At 45.9% G+C, this 24,847-nt stretch overlaps 1 protein-coding gene across 7 annotated transcripts in view; it reads right to left on the minus strand.

Annotated features, from left to right (window-relative positions):
- LOC142563119 (venom metalloproteinase BumaMPs1-like) overlaps positions 1 to 24,847 on the minus strand; it is a 116,487-nt gene that overhangs the window by 65,787 nt on the left and 25,853 nt on the right. For all 7 annotated transcript variants that reach the window (XM_075673660.1, XM_075673657.1, XM_075673654.1 and 4 more), the window contains 3 exons: positions 22,109 to 22,180; positions 1,649 to 1,809; positions 169 to 218 (listed from right to left, as the gene is read on the minus strand). In XM_075673660.1, coding sequence (XP_075529775.1) covers positions 169 to 218; positions 1,649 to 1,809; positions 22,109 to 22,180 — 283 coding nt within the window. The remainder of the gene's footprint in view (positions 1 to 168; positions 219 to 1,648; positions 1,810 to 22,108; positions 22,181 to 24,847) is intronic.

Here is a 24,847-nt window from a genome sequence, read left to right on the forward strand (position 1 = left end):
AGGCAGCAAGTTTACGGCCGTCACCGTAATATAGGCTTTCTCATGGCAATGTACTTCTCAGATGGATGCAATGTGGAGGTCTGTATTAGGAGAAGGGAGAAGTACGAGTTAGAACTAATTTTAAAGGTGGTAGTAATAAAAATAGAATAGAAAATTATTCGTGCTCACCATCAATCTCAGCCGTAAAAGTGCCGTTAATGTAATACGTAAGGTCTTCACTGGAAAAGACGATATATTTCCGATATATATTGCAGCACAATACAATCTCTAGATATCTATTGCGCTAATTGGGATGAAAAGCGACAGGTAATTTCAGCTGATGCTCGGAAACAGTGAGCAATTTTTTTAATGCGCAGTTTCCACTGAAGAGCCAAACAATCACGGCGAAACAGTTAACAGGTACAGGAAATCACTTCACCCATACACGTATCTTAAAGGCATGACAATCGCAACTTCCGTGGTTTAGTTTATTTCAGTAAATATGGGCGAAACTTATTAACTTTGTAGTGATCTAGATATAACTAAGAAGGGAAAAAAATTCAAATGGAGAGAGACTTCTATGAACTGCACAGAAGGTTGGATTCAAGTTTGGCATTGGAATCAGCCATCCTAATTTTTAGTGGAAGCAAATATTTTTTCACGTAATATTCACTACTTACTTACTCTAACAAGTTTAAAGTATGCGCAAGGAAACACAGAACCCACACGCTAGCCAAGCACAGCTTTCCAACTTCAAAACAATGCTGCCGTTCTACTTTTTGAATATTGTTGCTTTGTTCCGGCTTCCTTTACTCATTTTTCGCCCCAAATGTGTGCCATCCTCAGCGCATCTGGTGGCACCAAGCCACAGCTGCCTAGAGCTAGTGGCCAAAATCTTGAAGAGTGCCAAACGGTAGAGCTACTATGAAGGTTTCATTCACAGCGCTGGCATCTACAATATAAAAGTCAAAACTTGCACTCTGAGATGTTTTATTTTTTAAAAGCAATAGTTCGAAATATTACTAATGCGACTACGGTATTGTAGATCTTTTAAGCAGAGATAACGTGCCTCAGAGATGCTGACCAACGTTTCGATAGGGGGACCTATTTTCGTCAAAAGCGCCTTTGTCATCCTGGACGGATTAGTTTCAACAGATTAGAAGGGTGACGTACCATGGAGTGGTTGTCGATGGCGGCTGGCTTTAAATGAGGAGACTGTCTGCCCCTTAAGCAAACAAAACAGCATTATCCAGCTCCCCGAAAGGAAAAACTACTCGAGTGTACAAGGCTACGGGGACGGGCGGGGTGAGAGAAGGGGGCTTCTACAAGTCACAGACACTACAAAGTTAGGCTGCCAATTTGATATTATAATTGTTGCCCTGTTTAAATATCAAGTTACTTCACTGAACTAGACCTGAGCTCACGGATGTTTGTTTACCCCTGATTCGCTCTATAAAATAAAAGTGTAGGAAGCTCTAGCGAAAGTGTACTGTTGTAGACATCTTAGGATTTCAAAAGTTCGTCATGCGTAGAGGATCACTGTAACAGTTTGAAAGCCAACATATTTACTTATAAAACCTACTAAAGCAGCACAGAATAAATACCTAAGAAAGGAAACCTTCTGAAATTGACAAAAAGACAGCAAGAGGCTACTCGAAGGCGCACATACCTTGTCAAGTGATAAACAATGTCGCAAATTTCAGTAGCACATGTATTCACATAATCCGTGGTCCTGTTAAGTGTCAATTCAGCATCAAAGCCGCAGACAGTGCGGTTGTCGTATATGTCGGTGTATGTGTAGCAAACCTCCTTTCCAAAAAGTATTTCGTCCTTGAATGACAACGAGATTGCTCAGGTTAGTTGTATTGGAAGCAGGTTCCAACACAGTCGTCATTTTGCGGCAATTAACTACTCTCTGCCCCCTCACTATGTTGCTCAGCGTGTATGATATAATCAATTGTCAAAAGAAATGTTGCCCTTTAGGCTCTGCATAAACAAATAAAAATGGCACGTTGCATAGCATGAAAATAGAACAAGTTTACTTTGTGCATTTAGGTGTATGGAAGTTAGTTGACTGCTTCACGAAAGCTTCGCATCGTAATAATTTAAACGTAGGCATTGTCTGCGCACATTTTTACAACTACTACTTCACTTGTATCGCACTTTTCTGTAGAGTGCCCTTGGGGCACTATATTTCAACGCTTCAGTTGGGCACCAGCCTCCATCAAGAATGTTTTATAGTCCTAGGCGCAAGACAGCTATTTATACCCTAATGGTAAGGGTTGCTGCACCTTGCGGAACTAGTTGCAAAATATGAACTTTTATACAGAATTGACAACGATAGCGTGGTGACAAACCGAAAAATATATACCTGCGTAACCTCATCAGAGACATACAGTACACACGCACTAGGGCACCTTCGGCAGGCAAGTGCTAAAATGTACTTCGTTGCCATATTCTAAAAAGTGAAACAAGAAACTCACTCCAAACATGCCTAAAATATAGTAACCTAATGCCAGTAGTAGATATCTTCATGAAACACATAATTCTAAAACCTTAGAGTACCATGCATTTACACAATGAAGGCGGCATAGCATGGCTGCAACATTTCGCAAATGATACCAAATAACCTACGAACACCTAACCACCTGCGTTATATGAGTGTTAACATTAGGCATAGGAAACGCAGTTTCACAGTGCGCAATAGCATTCACACAGAAGACACATCAGGTGAAGCATTAGTCACGAGAAGCCATATGACAACGAAGCTGTATACCTCTACCGTCCAAGGAAATTTTCGTGTCGCTGTCCCCATACGTGGGCCGATCCCGAAGATAGCAAAATGCCGGGCCGGCCCGTGGCGGAGGTGACGCAAGTGTTAAGCACTCCTCATACGTGGGCCGATCCAGAAGATAGTGCAATGCCTGGCTGACCCACGGCAGAGGTGAAGCAGGCGTTGAGCACTGCTCCTACGTGGGATGATCCGGAAGATAGTGCAATGCCGACCCGACTCGCTGTGGAAGGGAAGCAGGCGTTAAACACTCCTCCTACGTGGGCCGATACCGAAGATAGTGCAATGCCGTACCGAACCGCAGCGAAGGTGAAGCAGGCGTTAAACACTCCCCATACATGAGCTGATCCCGAAGATAGTGCAATGCCGCACCGAATCGCGGCGGACGTGAAGCAGTCGTTAAGAACTCCCCATGCATGGGCCGATCCCGTAGATAGTGCAATGGCAGGCCGACCCGCAGCGGAGGTGCAGTTCGCTATTAAGGGGCCCACATACACAGCTTCAGTGGTTATCCTTCTTCTCAGAGTTGAAGAGCACTGAGGTTCTTTTAAACGCGAACCTCTTCAAAGGTACCGTTGTTCCGCGAGTGAACCAGGAACAAGCGCAGAAAAGGGCGAAGCTACCACCATCCAGAAAAGGGGAGGGGGTAGGTGAGACCACAAAATCTGGCAGAAGCACCCAGTGGGCCCCACTAGAAGTGGAATGGGAAGCACACATCAACCCAGAGTCATTTGTTGGTGCTTAAGCGTTTCCTCCTAGAGCCAGTCTTGAAATTACGAGGGCTGGGTGCCTCAACAATTAAACATGAATGTTCTGCCACTTGCTGCTTCGAGAAGAGAATTAGTGGCAAGATATTAGGCTAAATATGGCAAAAAATTTGCGGGAAACCATGGTATATTAGTGGCTTTGGCGTAGCACTGCTGATTCAGGCAGTGGTGGCCGCATTTAAATGCGGGCTAAATGCAAAAACGCTCGTATATTTAGATTGTGGCGCACGTTGAAGAACAGCCGGCGATTAAAACCATTCCGAAGCACTCCAGTATCACGTGTCTCCCAATCAGATTGTAGGTTTGGCACGTGAACATCAAAAGTGAAACAAGCATCATGAACTGCTGGAACAGAAAGGTTAGTTTCTCGTGACATACAAATAAAAAAAAACAATGAAGTACGGACGAAAATATATAAATATACATTATAAATCTAAAGGAATAATAGCGAATGAAAAACAATAGAGTAATGAAGGATTGTGTACACATGGTAACTAACATTACAATGGTAGAGTTCATTGTTCAGTAACGAAGGGATGGCCAGAGCTCGGTCAGTTACCGGCGGCCATATGGAAGCACTGTAGGCACTGTCAAATGCATAAATACGTGCTCTTCACTCCTGCTCTCATTGCGGCTTGCTTGAGTGTTATGATTCACTAATACCGTGGACGGAGCGGTCAATAAGCTGATATTCTGTGCGTGCTTGTACTGTCAGCCCTGATGCAAGAAAGGTTCTGTGGAGCGTTCCATGCGGTTATTGATAATTAGGCCTGAAGAACTTTTGCCCGTACATGGACAAAATTTCCGCTTTTTTGTGGGGCTCGCCCACCCACATACGACTTTCTGCTCGCGTACTTCTGGAGCCAAGCTGCAGCCGCTGAATGCAGCCTATGATAACCTTTTTCTGGCTATGTTGTCACTGTAGCCCACGAGCGTTGTCACCTGGGCAGGGAAAGCAGGTGGAAAGCGGTAGATAAAAGTTCAAGACGATCAGCAAAACGAGAACCAGCTGAAAGCGGCAGCCTACGTTTCGAGAATTTGACTTTTCTTCAAGGCTACAAGTGTTTTCCTCGTCACCGTATATATAGGTGGGGTTCTTCTAAAAGGGTGCGGACGTAAGGCGGGTGGGTGCGGCAACGTGCGAAGGTGTGTTAGCGGCGACGGTGTAGATGTGAGAATAAAAAGGTGCTGCACACGATGCCAGTGACACGGCCATCTGTCACTCAATGAACAACGGCCATGGGTCAGCCGCCCTGTAAACGGCGTGCACAGCACCCCTTATTACCTGTCTCGCTGGTGGACGTTGGCTATCGTGTCTCTGAAAGAGATAATAGAAGGAGCGGCAGAAACTGGCAACTCAATAAGAATTTAGTATTCCAAGCGCCTAGAGCGAGAGTACGAGCGTGGTTCACGAGAGCAATCAACCATGTTGGGCAAAAGGAAAGTGAGACGAAAGGAAGTGTCACTTAGGTTTTCCGATGTTCTTACCTTATACACATACCATAACCTGCCGTAGAAGACAGCCGAGATTTTCGTGATATGATGAAATAGAAATTGCAGCTATAGGATAAAGTGAGCAGATGCAAGGGTGCGTTGTAAATGTCCGGACGATCGTTTTTTTTTTCTCAAAGTGAATGATAAGTATACTGATGACGCGGATAATGATTATGCTGGCCTCGCAGAATGCACTTGACGCTCCAAAGCTTCTGCTATCCATCATTACAGGGGTTGGATCGCCGTTGAACATTTAAAACAAATGTTAATTACACTCAGAATGTCAAAAATTGAGATGAACACCACACAATATGTTCAATTTTTAAGCCCGCAAAAAGTGGATCTGTGTCTAGGGCTGGTGGGCCTAGTCTGACTGCCGACGTATTTTGAACGGCAGTTTCTGTCCACGTTGTCGTCCGCCAGGCCCGGGAAGCACCACCAGACACTTCGGAGCGTCGTCGCTAGGTCACTTCCAGAGACCGAATGGGAGAAGCGATTGGTTTCTCTCGCAAGCAGCTACGAGTCTGCGAGGTAAGTAAGGCAGAAATATATAAAAGAAAGCAAGTGTCGGCTGTCTCTTGAAATGAAAGCACGGCCGCACGTTCGCGATGTGGACACAACAATGATACTATTAGTGCATGTACTTACGGATTGAGCAACTTACATACGTAATTATACGGTTTGGTTTAAATTTCTAAACTACAAAAGGAAAACAGGGGGAAGGCGGTGGATGGAAATTCAAGACGATGGGCAAAAGGAGAACAAGCTGAAAGCTGCAGCCAACGTGTCGACAAGTGGACTTGTCTTCTTCAAACTACAAAACACCATTTGAAATAATTTCTAGAAGGGCACAACAACATATAAACAGCAATTTGTGTAAGAAATTTTGCTACTACAGCAAAATATATCAGGACTGTCCTTAAGAAAAAAAATGCAGTGCTATTCCCAACTCTGGGCCGTCTAGCAGGCCCGCGACACGGCGGCGAGGCAACACCTCGACGTCCCCACGTGGGAGCCCTAAGGCCCCATTGGTGAAAGCTCTGCAGGACTCTAAATAAAGTTGTTACCAACCAATTCCGCTCTGTGAAGGTGGATGACTAGCGAAGCTGTTTAGCAAATGATACAGAGGTGACCCAGTATATTTAATAAAGCTACAAACATATTTATTCTCCTAATGTGTGGTCATCAAGGCGTCATAGGTACGCACACACATTCGCGTGTCCCTCTGTTATTTGGACTGGAAGAAGAAGAAACGGGAGAGTGCGTCAATATCTGCTTCTCCTGCTTGTCTACATGATTAAGGTCGAGAACTTGCTTCAATCTTGAAGATGTCGGTACCAATCGACGGCTAAAGTTGCAGGGATTTTGCCGATACCAAGTTTTCAACGGTGGGTGGACATTTTCCCAATCGCTCGAGGATTTTTCTGTGCGACCTCTGCCTGGCAGAGGCTCGGCGGGCTCAGCGCGGTTCCGCACGCTCAAGCCACGATGTCTGCAGCTATGCAAATCACCGTTGAGGGTGAGGATATCTCTCCCGACGAAGTCAATGAAAGCGCTGGGTGGACCACGGCATTACACAAGCGAAAACCCATCATCCAGGACCCGCTCGGGCAGGGCGGCCGAGTCACCGACATTCGACGTGGCGGGAATAAAAGCCAGGCTATGGCGAGTGTCAAGACACGGCTAATGACTGCTTCGAGATTGCCTTGCCTGCCGAAAGAACATGTTCGAATTATAATCCGTCCCCGTGGAGGACTGGACCTCAAGAAGATGGGCCACTTCAGAGTTGCCCAAGCCCTCACTACCACTGCTAGACTTACGGAAGCGGATACGGCGGAGGATATTATATGTCCGAACATGGTTCAAAACATATTGGTGGCAAGCACGCCATCAAAACGCAACGCCATGGCCTACGCCGATGTGAAAGCTATACTCATTGGACAAGCAAGCTACGAAGTTAGTACATATATCGCAGCCCCCGAAAACTTATGCAAGGGAGTTATTCGTGACATTGATCCCACCATCGATCGAGAGGAGCTCAAACGCCTCATTATTCAACCCAAGAATCCAAGCGCCCTCGAGGTGAGACGAATCAAGAACACAAGCACGGTAGTCATCCTATTTGATGGACTCAAAGTCCCGGACGACGTAAAATGCGGTCCCAGTTTGATCAAATGCTCAGTCTATCGCAGACAAACTGACGTTTGCTATGCATGTGGAAAGCTTGGTCATAGAGCTGACGTTTGCGCAGCCCCTGAAAATGCCATCTGCCGTGGCTGTGGTGCGAGCAACCCGGACGATAAGCACGAATGTACACCGAAGTGCACCCTATGCGGAGGCCCTCATCCCACGGCTGACAGAACCTGCAAGCAAAGGTTCCAAATTCCGTTTGTAGTTAGACAACGGTGAAGAGAACGACGCAACCGCTACCAATCCAAACAACCAACTGGGTCGCCAATGCCTCTCAAGCCGGCCCTCAGCAGCTCGCACAGATCCAGGAGCCGATCCCGAGACCCCGGGGGCGAGGATAGCGGCCACCAGTACCGTGCCCCTTCTAGGGGTCGCTCGACGGAACGCTCGTCTTCCAGAGGCCGCAAGGCCCCCGGGACCCGCTCCCGCTCCAGAGGCCACTCTCGTTCCAGGGCGCCTGCAGTTCAGATCCAGGAGCCTGCTCATCGTGGTACCACATGGGCTGACCGGGTCAAGGAATCACCGAAAAAGGTAACGGGGGGTCAATCGCCAGAGCACGACAGGATTGCACAATTAGAAAGAGAAAACGCTTCGTTAAAATACGCAATGGAGCAGCTCAAAGCAGAAATTGCAGAACTAAAAAAGGCAGCAAGCGAGAGGCAGTTCAACCTAGTCAGGCCCCTGCAGTAGAAACGCCCATGGAGATCCCCGTAGCGGAACCGACTGCCAATGGTCTACCCAAAAAGAGGGCGCTGGCAGTTCATGCCTCAGACAAGAGCGCCAGTGTTCGAAATTGAAAAAAAACGATAGATAAAATTGATGAATCCCTCGAATAAGTTCAAATTGTTATTGACAAACTTGCGGAGGCGGGCAGAGCACTAGGAATCAGATGCGATAATCTGGAACGCCACGTTTCTACAATGGCTTCAGTTACACCGTTGGAAAAAGTGAATAACACCGACACTGAAAGGTCGGCATCGGCTGCGCTCCGCAGCATTTTATAATACAAGCTATCTACTACGTCCCACCATGGCGGCACATCACAGGGTAATTAACATCTGGCAGTGGAACTGTAGGGGATTCCATCGTAAAAGGAACGTCCTCCAACAGTTCATTCGGACCCACTCGGAAAAGCCACATGTATTCTTATTACAAGAAACTTTCACGGATAAGGTCACCCTACCAGGCTATAAATCGCATACCCAATATGTTGATGGGAAGAGGGGAATCAGCACATTAGTCACGAACAAATGTGCGTTCATAGCCCACGATCTGACTCTTGAATCCAATAAGGTTGAACACTCGCTTGTTGAAATCATTCCCAGCGGACCATTCAAGACAAGTATATTTATACTTAACATATACAGTACACCCAAAGACCTCAGGCAAAGATTCGCGGCAATTATCCACAGGGCTACAAGCAAGGCCAAGACATTTCCACTCCTGGTGGCCGGAGACTTCAACGCTCCGCATCAAGCATGGGGGTACCAACAAGCTAACCGCAAGGGCGTTGACCTATGGCAAACTACAGTCTATAACTTCACACTTATAACAGATCTGGCTTTTCCGATCAGGATCGGCAACTCCTGCTCCAGGGATACCACACCCGATCTCTTTTTCATACGGAATGTGGAATCGGCATCTTGGTCCGACCTCCAAGTTGACCTTAGAAGTGATCACAATATCCTGGCCACCTCCGTCAACGTGAGAAGCGGGGACTTCAAAGAGTTCATTATTACAGATTGGGATTACTTTCGCAAGATTCGGGAACAGCGAGCACAAACGCATGACTCAGCACTTAGCCTGGAGCAGTGGGCTGAACAGTTAAAGGAGGATATCAGTGCGGCGACAAAGAAAATCCAGACTCTACTGGAGGTGGACAGGATGGATAGCCGCCTCGCTCATCTTCTAGAAGCTAAATCGTCACTGTTGAAACGATGGACAGGGCAGAAACTCAACCCAAAGCTCCGAAAAAAGATCGCGGAGCTCCACAAAACTATAGAAGATCACTGCCAAACCTTGAGCAGACAACAGTGGGATGAGGTCTGCAATTCCGTAGATGGCCAGATGAGAGTTGGAGCTAAATGAAACCTACTCAAGCATCTGCTCGATGATACCAATACCAAGTCAAACCAAAGACAAGTGATAGCGAAGGTTCTGCACCAGGCATCGCAATCAGAGACATTGCAGACCGTACTCGACAGACTAGCTCACAAGTATCTGCCACTGGGCAACTCGAGTGACGAAGACTATCCCCCGTACAAAGGCTCATCTTGCCCCGAGCTAGATAACTCCTTCAAGGCATGCGAAGTAAGGGAAGCTCTCCAGAATCTAAATGGCAGGTCTGCCCCTGGTCCTCATGGCATCCCCAACCGTGCCCTCAGAAACCTGGACGACTGCTCTATAGAATGGTTGACAGAGGAGATTAATGGAATATGGGAACGAGGGGTTGTCCCGGAGTCCTGGAAAATGGCCTCGGTCATGCTCATTCCAAAGCCTGGAAGGCCCCCGAGTCTCTCAAACCTCAGACCCATTTCCCTCACGTCCTGCGTGGGGAAAGTAGCGGAACATGTCATACACAATTGAATTTCTAAGCACATCGAGAAACAAGGACTGTTTCCGTACAACATGATCGGCTTCCGTCCGGCCCTGTCAACGCAAGACGTCATGAAACTCATCAAATGTCAAATCATTAACAACACCACAAGAGATATAAGAGGCATACTAGGCTTAGACCTGGAGAAAGCCTTTGACAATGTATCCCATGCTCACATGCTGAACTCCATCTCAGAGCTCAATTTGGGAGACGCCTTCCACAGATACATAAGCTCGTTCCTCCGGGATCGCAAGGCTACGCTCAAAATCGGTGACCTCAAGTCCGACAATTTCAGTTTGGGCCCCAGAGGCACACCACAAGGAGCGGTAGTCTCACCACTGCTTTTTAACATCGCCATGAAGAAATTATCGGAAAGGCTCTCCAACATAGAAGGGATCAATCATACGCTCTACGCGGATGACATCACAATCTGGTGCACCGGAGGAAGCGAAGGAACTGTTGAGCTAGGCTTACAGGAGGCTGTAGATCAAACAGAGATGTACCTAGAAAATACGGGGCTTAGATGCTCCCCGAGCAAGTCTGAGCTCCTCCTCTACAGGCCAGTCAGGAGAGGTCCCAAACCTAGAGGCTGGAAACCGTTGTCTGAAATAAACATCAAACTCCACACTAAAAGCGGCTGTACCATCCCCAGAGTAACACCATTCGGGTCCTTGGCATGTTCATCGAATCTAATGGCAGTAATAATACTACGCTCAACAAGCTCACAGCCAAGACTGAGAGCATGATGAGACTCATCAACAGAGTCTCGAATAGGCGTGGAGGCTTAAAGGAAGACAACCTCCTCCGATTGTTTCACGCCTTCCTCATGAGTCATATAGTTTATGTGGCAGCCATGCACAACTGGTATAACTCCGAGAAAAAACGATTAAACACGCTCATCAGAAAAAGTATCAAAAAAGTACTAGGCATTCCGTTACGGGCGAGCACGGACCTCCTTATGCAACTAGGAGTGCACAACACATTGGACGAGATAATCGAGGCCCAGGAGTCAGCCCAACTGGCCCGTCTATCCTCTACCCCAGCTGGAAAGAAGATCCTGGCAGTTCTTGGGATCAACCCTATCCTCATGAAAGAGCGGAAATATGAAATTTCAGAAAATCAAAGGAACAACATACGAGTTGCACCGTTTCCCCGTAATGTTCATCCTCAACACAACGTAGGCAGACGCAGGGCATGAGCCCTCGCCCTCCTCAAGCGTACCAAAGACGATCCCTACTCGGCATGTTTTGTCGACGCAGCCCAATATGGACAGTCGTCTAACTTCGCCATTGCCCTCGTTGATCACAACGGACAGATAGTGAATGCGGCTTCCCTGAAGTGCTCAACACCAACCAGAGCAGAGCAGGTCGCAGTTGCTATAGCACTCCTAGGCAACAGCAGATCACAAATCTTCACTGATTCGAGGTCGGCGGTCAGGGCTTTCGCTTCAGGATCCATCGCCGAGGAGGCTCACAAGATTCTCAAGAACAAGATAATCTCTCCGCACACCATCAGGTGGTTTCCGGCTCACCTCGACCCCCAGCTTGACTCGTTTCCCAATCTTAATGACATTGCCCACTCCCAAGCGCGCGCACTAACCCACCGCGCGGGAGCAAGATTGAGCTCAGACTCCGGTGTTCTCGAGTTTCGGGACACTCTCACTACTTTCAGCGAAATTACTACGCACTATCACCTGGGTAGGAGGACTTATCCTCCCCCTCACTGCAAACTGGCTAGACCTCTGGCGTCCACTTTACGCATGCTTCAGACACAGTGCTATCCAAACCTGGCCCTTTTTCACACAATCACTCCAGAGGCTTTCAGCTCTACTTGCCCCGACTGTGGGGCTGTTAGCAATTTGGCACACATGCTCTGGCGATGCCCCTCGTTACAGGGACCCAATGGCATCAAAGAACAAGAATGGAGCTCTGCCATCCGGAGCTCAGAGTATGCACCTCAAACTTGGGTGGTCCAGAGAGCCCACGATGCGGTGGTAAGGCTCGGCCTACCCGTCCCCACGTGGGAGCGGCCCGCAGCTCTGCCCTAGGGCAAAGCTTCTCAGGACCTTGTTATTAAAGTTCTTTGTCTGTCTGTCTGTCTCTGTTATTTAATGTGTCCGTCACGTAAGATAATGAATGGGTCATACCCCCATCAACGCGGCTTCCCCGTTAGACAACATAAGTGAAATTCTATTCTGGAATGATGAGCGGCAACGAAGCCAACTGTGGATGACGAGGACGCTTGAGTCATTGCTGGTCATGATATATTTTTAAACAACAGAGTCAGCTGTGGAAGAGGACGACTTGCCGTGAAGAGGCAAAGGGCAGCGTTAGCCTACCCAATTTCCACTCACAGCATAGCACATAAACTGAATAGCTTCTGCGTATGGATTACCAGCTCGCCATTGAGTGCGCCATGGGCAGTGCGGATTAGTGTAACAGGACCTAATCATTGCGCATGGTACAAACAGACCCTCTTCTGTCCCTTCATAGCCAAAAAGATGGTGATCATCCCGTTGTCTTTGGTCGCCACGAAGTCATCGTGGAAAAGAGAAATCCGATAAACAACGTCGACATTCCGTTAAACACTGCTATCAGTCCAAAGCAAACGTTGACCACAAGATAAATCTACGACATGGTGTATCTAGAGGGAAACTCGCTAAACTACACACGCTTGTCTCTTTGCAATACCGCTAGCTATTTGGAGGCCAAATAAATTTTATGATGATTTGCGATTTTTGTGGCACAGCAGCCATACAGACTCTAATGCGCCAAGCACGTGTCTTTCGTATTAGCCTATTTGTTTGAATGCTGTAAAATGGTGTAAATGGCCAAGTAAAAATATAAAACATTAAATGTGCTACAGTTCTTGTAGGATTCCTGTGGCTTTTAAAAACTTAAAGGTATCTTCATATGGGACCAGTGGTTCATCGCTCAATAAGAACATAGGATGGATAGGGATTCTTTTTTCGTAAAAAATCTTAAAATATCCTTCCCTCCATTTTTCTAAGCCATGACATGTTATTAAAATGTGTAGCACGTTTAAATTTTCACCGTACTGTTGGCATGTTGGTTGTGATTTGTTCTTAATTAACTAACTATGTGTTAGCCTTGTGTGACCAATTCTTAAGCGACATAAAATAACCTTGTAAAATCTTTGTGGCGACAACTCTGCCATTCTCGTAAAATAGGTTTTATGCAATGAAGCTTGTTAAGTTTTTCTTGATCCCATACTTTCTGCCAGTGTTTCTCAACTGCTATTTTTAAAGTGGCTTTATAATCTTTCCGAGGTAGGCCAACATCATGTAGCTGCAAATCTTTCGTAAGGGCTGCCATAAAATCTGCTCTTTCATTACCAGGAATTCCTACATGACTAGGAATCCAGCAGAAAGTGACATTCAACGCTCTCTTGTGATATGTTGTGTATTGATTTTTCATTTTCTTCAGTAGATTATTTCTAGATGGTAACCTAGATGCGAGAGCTTGAAGAGAGCTCAAGGAGTCGCTAAATATAACAGATTGATTATTTGCTCTTTTCAGGATGTCTTCAAGAGCTAACGAAATGGCATGAAGTTCTGCAGTAAAGACAGTAGCCTGACTTGGAAGCCTCGTTTGTTTTTCAAATTGATTTGATGTCACTGCAGCGCCTACATTCCCATTGCTTTTTGATATATCTGTAAAATATTTCATGCAAAAATTATATTATGATTCTATTTCTAAATATTCACTTAGTAACGTTTCTCTTGGTGAAAATTGTTTTCTGTTTTTGTTAAGCTAAAGTCGCATTGCGCATGTTTCATCTCCCAAGGAGCAAAAGAATGTTCATCATGCATGAATTTATTTCTTACGTCGTAACATAGGTCCGCATTCAGCTTTTGGTACCTGATAAAAAAGGAAGGAATGATGGCCAGCTTGTTGCTAAAATGCATTTGAAAGTACGGTCTTTTAAATAGTAGTCTACAAGGATGCGTTGAACAGGACAGTACTCTCATTATGTACATGTTTCCAATAAATAGTCTTCTGTGTTCCAAAGACAACTGGTTGTTTTCAGCATACAAGCTTTGTATGGGAGACGTACCAAACGCACCGCAACACAGACGTAGTCCAAGGTGATGCACCGGATCAAGAGCCTCTAATGCCGACTTTCGAGCTGAGCCGTACACAATACATCCGTAGTCTAATTGTGACCGGACAACTGCATTGTATATGCGAAGGAAACATATTCTGTCTGAATCTCATGATCGATGGGATAGGAATTTTATTAAATTTATAGATTTGAGAGATTTCAGTTTTGCATAAGCGATCTGCGCTTTGAAGTTCAGTTTCTTGTCAAAGATTATACCAAGAAATTTGTATTCATTCTTTACTGGGATTTGCTGTCCTTTAATATGTAATGTTGGGTATGGCGTGAGCCTTCCGTATTGACTGAAAGGTACGCATATTGTTTTTTCTGCGCAAAATTGAAAACCATTTTCGCTTGCCCATCGCACTACAGAGTTTACACCCATCTGGAGTTGGCGTTCGCAAGTAGCTATGTTACAAGAAGAGAAACAAAGTTGAATGTCATCGACATATAATGAATACATTATGGAATTATGGCGTTTTAAGTGCCAAAACCACTTTCTGATTATAAGGCACGACGTAGTGGAGGACTCCGGAAATTTCGTCCACCTGGGGTTCTTTAACGTGCACCTAAATCTAAGCACACGGTGTTTTCGCATTTCGCCCCCATCGAAATTCGACCGCCGTGGCCGGGATTCGATCCTGCGACCTCGTGTTCAGCAGCCCAACACCATAGCCACTGAGCAACCATGGCGGGTTTATCGAATTGAGCTTCACTAAAAATAGTGTAACGCTCAATACTCCGCCTTGCGGTACTCCATTCTTCTGCAAAAAACAGTTGGAGAGAGTTGGGCCAAAGATAACCTGAAAAGTTTGGTCCTCCAGATAGCTTCTGATTATACCAAGCATGTGCCCTTTAATTCCGTGTCTGTGCAAGTCCACTAAAATTCCATGTCTCCAGGTCGTATCATACGCTTTTGATAAGTCAAAGAAAACGGAGATGCAATGTTGCCTTTGGACGAAAGATTCACGGATATTTGTTTCTAACCGGACTAATTGGTCGATTGTGCTGCGATTGGCTCTAAAGACACACTGGTACTGATGCAGTGACCCGTTACTTTCCAAAAGGTGTACAATCCATTTATTAACCATTCTTTCGAATGTTTTTCCTAAACAACTGGTTAAGGCAATGGGACGATAACTGTTAGGGTCAGAGCGTTCCTTTCCAGGTTTTGGAAGTGGTAGAACTATCGCCTTCTTCCATGATTTTGGAAAATAGCCTTCCGCCCACAACCTGTTGAAGAGGTGAAGGATTGTGTCGTGCGTGTTCATGTGTAGGTGTCGCAGCATTTCGTAGTGTATGTTGTCCGTACCTGCTGAATGGCTCTTCCCTAAATATATCGCATCTAAGAGTGCAGTTTTTGTAAAAGGGCAGTTATATGGCTCAGTACTGTACAGTGATATCCGATGATCTTTCTTTTCTGCAGTGGCCTTTATCTTAAGAAACTCTGGAGAGTAGTGAGCGTCACTCAAAATTCCAGCTAAGTGCTCGCCAACTATATTTTCTTGCCCTTTAAGATCCGTTTCCTTGTCAAATATAGGGAGCGTGTATTCTGTATGAATATCGTCAATTTTTCTCACTTTCTCCCAGACTAATTTACTTGTTGTGTGACTGTTTATCGAGCTCACACATTTCACCCATGATGTTCTTTTTGCTCTCCGTCTTTCCCTTCGAAAAAATAAATTTTCCAATGTTGGGTACCTGTTTAGTCGAGACCATGCACAGTTTTGTTTCCTACGAGCTTTATCACACGCATCATTCCACCACGGTTTTAGTCTACGTGGAAGCTTCCCTTGTGAAGTTGGTATGGTGTTCTCAGCTGCATCTAAAATTTGTTTCGTTATCGCATCACAAAAGTCGTCAATATTTAGTACGATGACATCATCAATCCTTATTTCGGAGCTTTCTAAAAAAAGAGACCAGTCTGCTTTACCCAGCTTCCATCTCTGTCTTCGTGCTGGCATGGTTTGAGACGCGTCGATCGGCTTGAGTATTATAGGGTAGTGGTCGCTGCCACGTGGGTTTTCCCTCACGTTTCACGTAAAAAACCCAGCAAGTGATGGCTTGCCACAGGAGAGGTCAATGCTTGAAGTAGATTGTGATTTAGCAATAAAATACGTTGGTTTCCATCATTAAAAAGGTGCACATTGCAGTTGTCTAAAAATTTAACTATTTTCCCCCTTGCGTCAGTGTGGCTACGGCCCCAGATGTTATTATGAGCATTAAAATCACCCAATAAAAGGAAAGGTTGTGGAAGTTCTTTTACGAGATTTTCTAATTCTTTGCTTGTGATATTCTTACCTGGTGGTAAGTACAGGGAGCATACTGTTATTGTTTTTTTCTATCTGAACCTTTACAGCAACAGCTTCTAAGATGGTGTTAAGCTTCCCTTCGCGTACTGGGACTCCTTGAGCAACCACTATAGCGACTCCTTCTGATGCGACTGATGCCTGTTCCCTATCTTTGCGATAGATGCTATATCGACGCAGAGGTTGTTTATGGCAACCTTTCCGATGAGTTTCTTGCAAACACATAACAGAAGCCTCAGCATCCTCGAAAAGATAGTAAATGTCATCAAATTAGTTCTTAAACCACGGCAGTTCCATTGCACAATATTAGCCATATTTGATTACGTGGATTATCAGGTACTTCGCGAAGAAATTTTACGTAAGTCACAAAGATGATATATGTATATTAGCAAAAAGCTTGCTAAAATGCTTTTGAGGTCACGTCTCCTTGGCAGGGGAATGACCAGAAGTCTACCACCTTTAAGTTTTCCAGGGGGAATACCCGACTTTTTGTTCTGCCTACCAGATGTAGGCTCTTTTGCTTTATTCGTGTCCGGCGGACATACTTCCATCATATCATCGCCCTTTGGGCGTTCATCGTTCATGATGCTTGGTGAAGTTGCCGTCTTCTTGGAAAGAAAGCGGTCCTTCAGCACCGGCGTTGAGACCTTCGTGGCCTCTACCGCGTGCTGGCTGCCGTCTGCCTCAGCAGAAGCCTCTGGGCCTCTTGGGAGAGCCTTGCGACGAGCGTCTGTTCTTTCACTGGGTGAGGAGAGCCGGAGAGCTGACACCTTGTCCAGCAGCTCCACCTGTGTTCCTACTGACACCATCGGCGGCGCATGCCCTCTGTGCACAGCCTATGCGTAAGTACCTCTATCGGCAAATGCGATTCTCTTTTTGGCTTGAATGTATAATATGTTCTCCCGTACCTTCAATAGAATCACTTCTTTTTCTTTTTTCAACTGAGCCCAAGATCTGGAAAATACCGCGTGATGACCCGCGCAGTTTGCGCAGCACAGTTCGTTTCTGCATGTTTCATCACCATCGTCTGGTTGACTGCATGTAGCACATGTTGCTCTTCCACGACACGATTGGGATCCGTGCCCATATTGCTCACACCGAAAGCACCGGCGGGGATTCGGCAGATAAGGTCTTACTCTAAGGTACAGCTAAGCGGCCTTCACGGCACTTGAAAGCGTTATGGAGTTGAAGGTCAGCGCAATGTGCTTGGTCGGAATGTCACTGCCATTTCTTCGAAATTTTATTCTTCTTGCAGCTAGAACACCCTGACCTCTCAAGGCTGCTTCGATTTCCTCGTCTGTGCACTTAAGAAGCTCTGTGTCTGAAATCACACCCTTCGCATAGTTCAGTGTCCGATGTGGCGAGACAGACACACTGTTCTCGCCAATCTTCTCAAGTTTCTTAATCTGCCTGCTATGCTCAGCCGTCATAACTTCGAGCAAGAGGTCTCCAGGATTCATTTTCTTGGCGTTGTAGTTCTCACCAATACACTCGTTAAGTGCTTTGGCGATGAGGATGGGGGACATGTCTTGAATTTTTTGTTCAGCTTCAGATGTGATGACAAAAAATTTTGTGAAGCTATCGCTAGGTTTATTGAAATTCATTACCTCGGTCCGGTGCCTTTTCGGCCTCCGATCAGGTTTTGCTGAAGACGGGGTACTATCCACGAAATTACATATACGTTCGGCAGCTAAGCTGGCCACCCACCATAGAGCCCAACACGGGAGTGTTTTAAAATCCACTAGCCATACATAACTGCAATAACCATATAACCATGACCAAGGAAGGCCACGCCCACATGGTTAACCCTAGCCGCCCGGAAACGTAGAAATGAACTGAAGTAAATAGGAGACAGGAAAGATGAAATAGTCGAAGGAAAGAAAAAGATTGAAGAGGGGGACAGGAAAAGGCGATTGCCGATTTCCCCCAGGTGGGTCAGTCCGGAGGTGACTTCTATGTGAAGTAGATGCCAAAGAGGTGTGCTGCCTCCGCCGGGGGGCCTTAAACGCCCAAACAACCTGCCTCGGCTCAACCTCCAGGATCCCCCTTTCCCCAGACACAGCTAAGCCGCGCACGGCTACATGCGGGAGGGCCCAACACTCGTGTGCTCGGGTACGTGGTGTCGCAACACGCCAAACGCCTGCTGACGCAGACACCTCTGCGGGGCCAAATAAATTTAGGCAGGAATTTTTAGAACCGAGAGCTCAAGTGATCAACAATGGTTGAACGAGACAATTATCAGGCTCGGCCAAATGTTTTGACAAGAAAACTTTCTATAAATGTATGTGTCCTCGTGGTTACCGGGGCTCCTACCTAGGAAATACCATGTTTCCCTATTAGCAAAACGTGAACAAGGTAAATGCAGGAGCCTAAAATGTGAACTAGGTCAATTTCCATCTCCCGCATTCCCCGTCTTCTCCATGCTTTCCTACTGTAAATCATGTTTATTCTATTAGTCATGGTCTCCTATTGCTTTATGCTAATACTTGTAGAATAAAATATAACTCTAATTTTATCTTCTAATTTTCAGGTGCTCGCTTTTGTACTTACACTCAAGATTAGTGTCATTTCATCCGAACACGTCCGTAGAAATGGGTAGAATTCATCATCATCATCAGCCTGGTTACCCCCACTGCAGGGCAAAGGCCTCTCCCATACTTCTCCATTTACCCCGGTCTTGTACTAATTGTGGCCATTGTTGTCTCTGCATACTTCTTAATCTAATCCGCCCACCCAACTTCCTGCCGCCCTTTGCTACGCTTCCCTTCCCTTAGAATCCATTACGTAACTCTTAATGACCATCGGTTATCTTCCCTCCTCATTACGTGTCCTGCCCATGCCCCCTTTCTTTTTCTTGATTTCAATTAAGATGTTAACTCGTGTTTGTTCCCTCACCCAATCTGCTCTTTTCTTACCCCTTAACGTTACACCTATCATTCTTCTTCCCATAGTTCGTTCTGTCGTCCTCCATTTAAGTAGAACCCTTTACGTGAGCTTCCAGGCTTCTGCCCCGTAGTGAGCACTGGTAAGACACAGCTGTCATAAACTTTTCTATTGAGGGATAATGGCATACTGCTCTTCATGAACTCAGAATGTCGGCCAAATGCACCCCAGCCCATTCTTATTCTTCTGGTTATTTCAGTCTCATGATCCGGATCCGTGGTCACTACCTGCCCTAAGTAGATGTATCCCCTTACCACTTCCAGTGCCTCACTACCTATTGTAAATTACTGTTCTCTTCCAAAACTGTTAAACATTGCTTTAGTTTTCTGCAGATTAATGTTTAGACCCCCCCTTCGGCTTTGCCTCTGCAGGTCAGTGAGCATGCATTGCACTTGGTCCCCTGAGTTACTAAGCAAGGCAATATCATCACGGAATCGCAAGTTACTAAGGTAATCTCCATTAACTCTTATCCCGAATTCTTCCCAATCCAGGTCTCTGAATACCTCCTGTAAACACGCTGTGAATAGCAATGGAGAGATCGTAACTACCTGTCTGACGCCTTTCTTTATTGGGATTTTGTTGCTTTCTTTATGGAGGAATACGGTGGCTGTCGAGCCACTCTAGATATCTTTCAGTATTTTTACATACGGCTCATCTACACCCTGATTCCGCAATGCCTACATGACTGCTGAAGTTTCGACTGAATCAAACGCTTTCTCGTAATCAATGAAAGCTATATATAAAGGTTGGCTATATTCCGCACATTTTTCTATCACCTGATTGATAGTGTGAATATAGCCTTTACGGAATCCTGCCTGGTCCTTTGGTTGACGGAAGTCTAAGCTGTTCCTGATTCTATTTGCAATTACCTTAGTAAGTACTTTGTAGGGAACGGACAGTAAGCTGGTCGATCGATAATTTTTCAAGTCTTTGGCGTCCCCTTTCATATGGATTAGGATTATGCTAGCGTTTTTCCAAGATTCCGGTACGCTCGAAGTCATGAGGCATTGCGTATACAGGGTGGCCAGTTTCTCTAGAGAAATCTGCCCACCATCCTTCAACAAATCTGCTGTTACCTGATCCTCCCCAGCTGCCTTCCCCCTTTGCATAGCTCCCAAGGCTTTCTTTACTTCTTCCGGCGTTACCTGGGGGATTTCGAATTTCTCTAGACTATTGTCTCTTCCATTATCGTCGTGGGTGCCACTGGTACTGTATAAAACTCTAGAGAACTCCTCAGCCACTTGAACTATCTCATCCATATTAGTAATCATATTGCCGGCTTTGTCTCTTAACGCATACATCTGATTCTGGCCATTCCTAGTTTCTTCTTCACTGCTTTTAGGCATCCTCCGTTGCTGAGAGCATGCTCAATTCTATCCATATAATACTTCCTTATGTCAGCTGTCTTACGCTTGTTGATTAACTTCCAAAGTTCTGCCAGTTGTATTCTAGATGTAGGGTTATAGGCTTTCATACATTGGCGTTTCTTCATCAGATCTTTCCTCTCCTGCGATAGCTTACTGGTATCCTGTATAATGGAGTCACTACCGACTTCTATTGCGCACTCCTTAATGATGCCCACAAGATTGTCGTTCATTGCTTCAACACTAAGGTCCTCATCCTGAGTTAAAGCCGAATACCTGTTCTGTAGCTTAATCTAGAATTCCTATATTTACCCCCTTACCGCTAACTCATTTGTCGGCTTCTTATGTACCAGTTTCTTCCGTTCCCTCCTCAGGTCTAGGCTAATTCTAGTTCTTACCATCCTATGGTCACTGCAGCACATCCTGCTGAGCACGTCCACATCTTGTATGATGACAGGGTTAGCGCAGAGTATGAAGTCTATTTCATTTCTAGACTCTCCGTTCGGGCTCCTCCACGTCCACTTTCGGCTATCCCGCTTGCGGAAGAAGGTATTTACTATCCACATATTCTGTTCCACAAACACTACTAATAACTCTCCCCTGCTATTCCTAGTGCCTATGCCATATTCCCCCACCGCCTTGTCTCCAGCCTGCTTCTTGCCTACCTTGGCATTGAAGTCGCGCATCAGTATAGTGTACGTTTTTTTTTACTTTACCCACCGCCGATTCCACGTCTTCATAGAAGCTTTCAACTTCCTGGTCATCATGACTGGATGTAGAGGCGTAGACCTGTACAACCTTCATTTTGTACCTCTTATTAAGTTTCACAACAAGACCTGCCACGCCCTCGTTAATGCTATAGAATTCCTGTGTGTTACAACCTATATTCTTATTAATCAGTAATCCAACTCGTAGTTCTCGTCTCTCCGCTAAGCCCCGGTAGCACAGGACGTGCCCGCTTTTTAGCACTGTATGTGCTTCTTTTGGCCTCCTAACTTCGCTGAGCCCTATTATGTCCCATTTACTGCCCTCTAATTCCTCCAATAGCACTGCTAGACTCGCCTCACTAGATAACGTTCTAGCGTTAAACGTTTCCAGGTTCATATCCCAATGGCGGCCTGTCCGGAGCCAGGGATTCTTAGCACCCTCTGCTGCGTCGCAGGTCTGACCGCCGCTGGGGTCAGTTGCTTCGCATCTGCGGGGGACCGAGAGCCGGGGTTTGATTGTTGTGTTCATATAGGAGGTTGTGGCCAAGTACTGCACCAGGGTGGCCAATCCTGCTCTGGTGAGGGAGTGCGTTACCGGTTCTGGTCACTGCGATCAGGCCACACTCCAGGCGTGTTTATGCAATTTTATCAACACGCCGATTTTTTTAATCCGGTGGAAAATTGCGCGGTACCGGGATTCGAACCACGGACCTCCTGCACGCGAGGCGGGTGTTCTACCTCTACGCCACCACCAAATTGAAAGGCGTTTAAATGGCTCATATAGACGACTGCGCAACAGAGAAACGGTGGGGTGATGTATTTGTAATGTACAAAAAAATTGCTTACCGCAACCTTGAAAACTTTGTTGAGTTGAAACTTTATTTTGGGACATTCAAAATCGCTATATCGCAACGCCATCTGGAACAAGACCAAGATCGATAAGTCAACTATAATTAGCGTTCATACATAATTTGAAATACTGAATGCGTGAGAACTGAGACGCCAGCTCAAGGTCGCTTTAAAATGTGCCAATTTTTGAAGGTTCCTACGTAATATTTATTCGCAGCCATAAGCTCTCATACATTTAGACATCGCGAAGTGGCTAATGAAAATGTGACGATCACGTCATGAGCTTACTTATTTAGATCGGATAGCTGTGATGACCTCAGACATTGAACTTTGTTTAGCATGCAGGCTTTCCAGTGGTTTACGTAGATAGATATGTATACTTTTATTTTAAATTGCGTCAGAGATTATAAACGTTGATATTACACTAACAACGTTTTCGGGAGTGTTTGAAAACAGATATGGCTAACTGGCTACGACAAAAAAAATTTATCAGTGAGTAGAATTACCCAGAATAAAAAAGATTGCCTGAAGGCGTGTTGAGTTGGTGCACAGCAAGCAAACTATTGATAAATGATTGCCAGTTGCCTAATCATTTTAACCTTTGTTTCTTGAAGACGTTTCTCAGCCGCACCTTAGCGGCGTTTGCACGAAGCATTTACCTGCTTGTAATTTTATTAGAATGCGCCACCTGCGGATTGTAACGCTCCTTAACTACTCCTTTCGGTGTCCTAGTTATGTCATGATTTGCTTTAGTTCGATCTGGTATTTGCTAACCACGAATACTTTTATTCGTGTACCATCGTTCGTACTTTGTGCAGTTAAAGTAACAAACGTCTTCATACAGGCACGTTGAGGGTGCCTTGTAGTTATAGTGTAATAGTTACTAAAATGGTACTTAAATACAGCTGAAGTGATGAATTCGGACGAACATCCCGAAGATAAACTTTGCGCACCGCGTTCTACTATGCATTCTCTGGCGACATTCTTTCATGTACAGTGCTTGACTTAAATAATTAGTGTGAAAAAAAAACAGTTCATGTTGATTTATTGTGAGCAGAGCAAATTGATCAACAGGATCAAATATAACTTTGGAGGTGAAGAATAAATACAAGGTATTCGAGCCCTGCCTTCCGTGCAGGAAGATAGATTGGGCTGCGTGTTATTTTTTCTTAGTAAGCTGCGCAAACAGCAGCCAAACGCATTACCAATGCAAGGGTGAGCGCCGCCTTGAAACTGAATCAAAACTGTTCTAGGGACGGTATATTTACACCATATTTAACAAGAGGAGAGAAACATTTCAGATGTCCAAGAATTGCCAGTAGATATTAAAAATCCGCCTCCATTCCGTCCTGTAAAGTGGATGTAGAGCGAAGCTGATCCGCATGCTGGACAAGTGCGACTACGAAATGCGACGAACGTCACGCGTGCACCCACGTGTGCGGAACTGCAGCGCACATCCCCTTTCTTCTAAGCCGTCCGACAAACGCAATTGCCTTGTTGAACTAAGTCAATGTTTAAAAGGTATTTGCGCAAGAAAATGCGTAATGTACGACCTACACAAAACCTGCTAACATGATAGTATCGGAATTCGAATATACGAGAAAACATAAATCAGGCATGCAGAAACTAAACGATAAAGCGCTTTTCTAGCTGCCGTTCGAGATATGTCTGAGTTCCAGTGGCATCTAGGTGGTGGTACCGTTAGTACAGCACACAACCATATCTTGTAGGTCCTTCGCCTAGCGCAAGTTCGTTATAACTGCGAGAGAACTTATATGGACCCTCCAGCCGCACTTTTACCATCGGTGTCGTCGTCGCTGTGATGTTTCGTATAAAGACCTAGGGCGATGACACCTGTGCACGCATGTCCGAATGAAAGCACGTGAGGGTAGCCGACGATCGTGGCTCAATGTGGCGTGCGCGAAGAAAGAAAGCAGTGAGGAAACGCGCAGTCTTTCATAACGTGGGGTGGATAGAAGTGGAGGGAACAAGGGCTGTGTTCGGCTCTTGCAGCAACTGCAGCAATCCTCCTGCAGGGCTCCTGCAGCAATTCGCGACGGGGCGCAAGCGGAAGTGTCCATGGCGGCTCCGCGTGCAGCGCCAAATCAGCGCGGAAGGGAGGGGGGAGCACGGCTTCGGCTCCGCCAACAAGCGCGTACTTTTGCACGGCCGCGCGCCGTCGAGCGCACCGTACCTGGAAAGGGATCCGCAGGCGACTCATACCTTTGTGCGCGTTGCGTTCTCGCCGCATTTGCGTAGAAGCCATAGACAGCACGAAGGTCCCTTCGGTCGCTGCTGCTGTCGCGCTTGCTCACACCCGCTTTTCGACACCGAGTGTCCGCGTTCGACTAGTGTGACGTGTTCGTGTTTGTTGGTGCGCGCTGGCACTACGCTTGTGAACTCACTTAGTAAGCGAATGCTTCCTAGTTTAAACGGCCATGAAAACTACTGTCCTCATTTCGGATAGCTGTCTAATTTGCTATCGCAATCGATGCTTCGCCTTTCGGGCGAAAGTGCGACTTTTTCCACGAATTGCATCTACGAGTAACAGGCGTAAGAACATCTGTGAAGTACGACCTACACACAACCTGCGGACATGATAGTGTTGGAACGTAACTGGAACATACGAGACACGCCTCGTACATCCCAACCAACTAGAGGCTAACAGTTGCGCTTTACTATATATATATATATATATATATATGTGTGTGTGGGGGGGGGGGCTGCGTTGATAGT

Source organism: Dermacentor variabilis, chromosome 11, assembly GCF_050947875.1.
Source record: "Dermacentor variabilis isolate Ectoservices chromosome 11, ASM5094787v1, whole genome shotgun sequence".
Lineage (NCBI taxonomy): Eukaryota > Metazoa > Arthropoda > Arachnida > Ixodida > Ixodidae > Dermacentor > Dermacentor variabilis.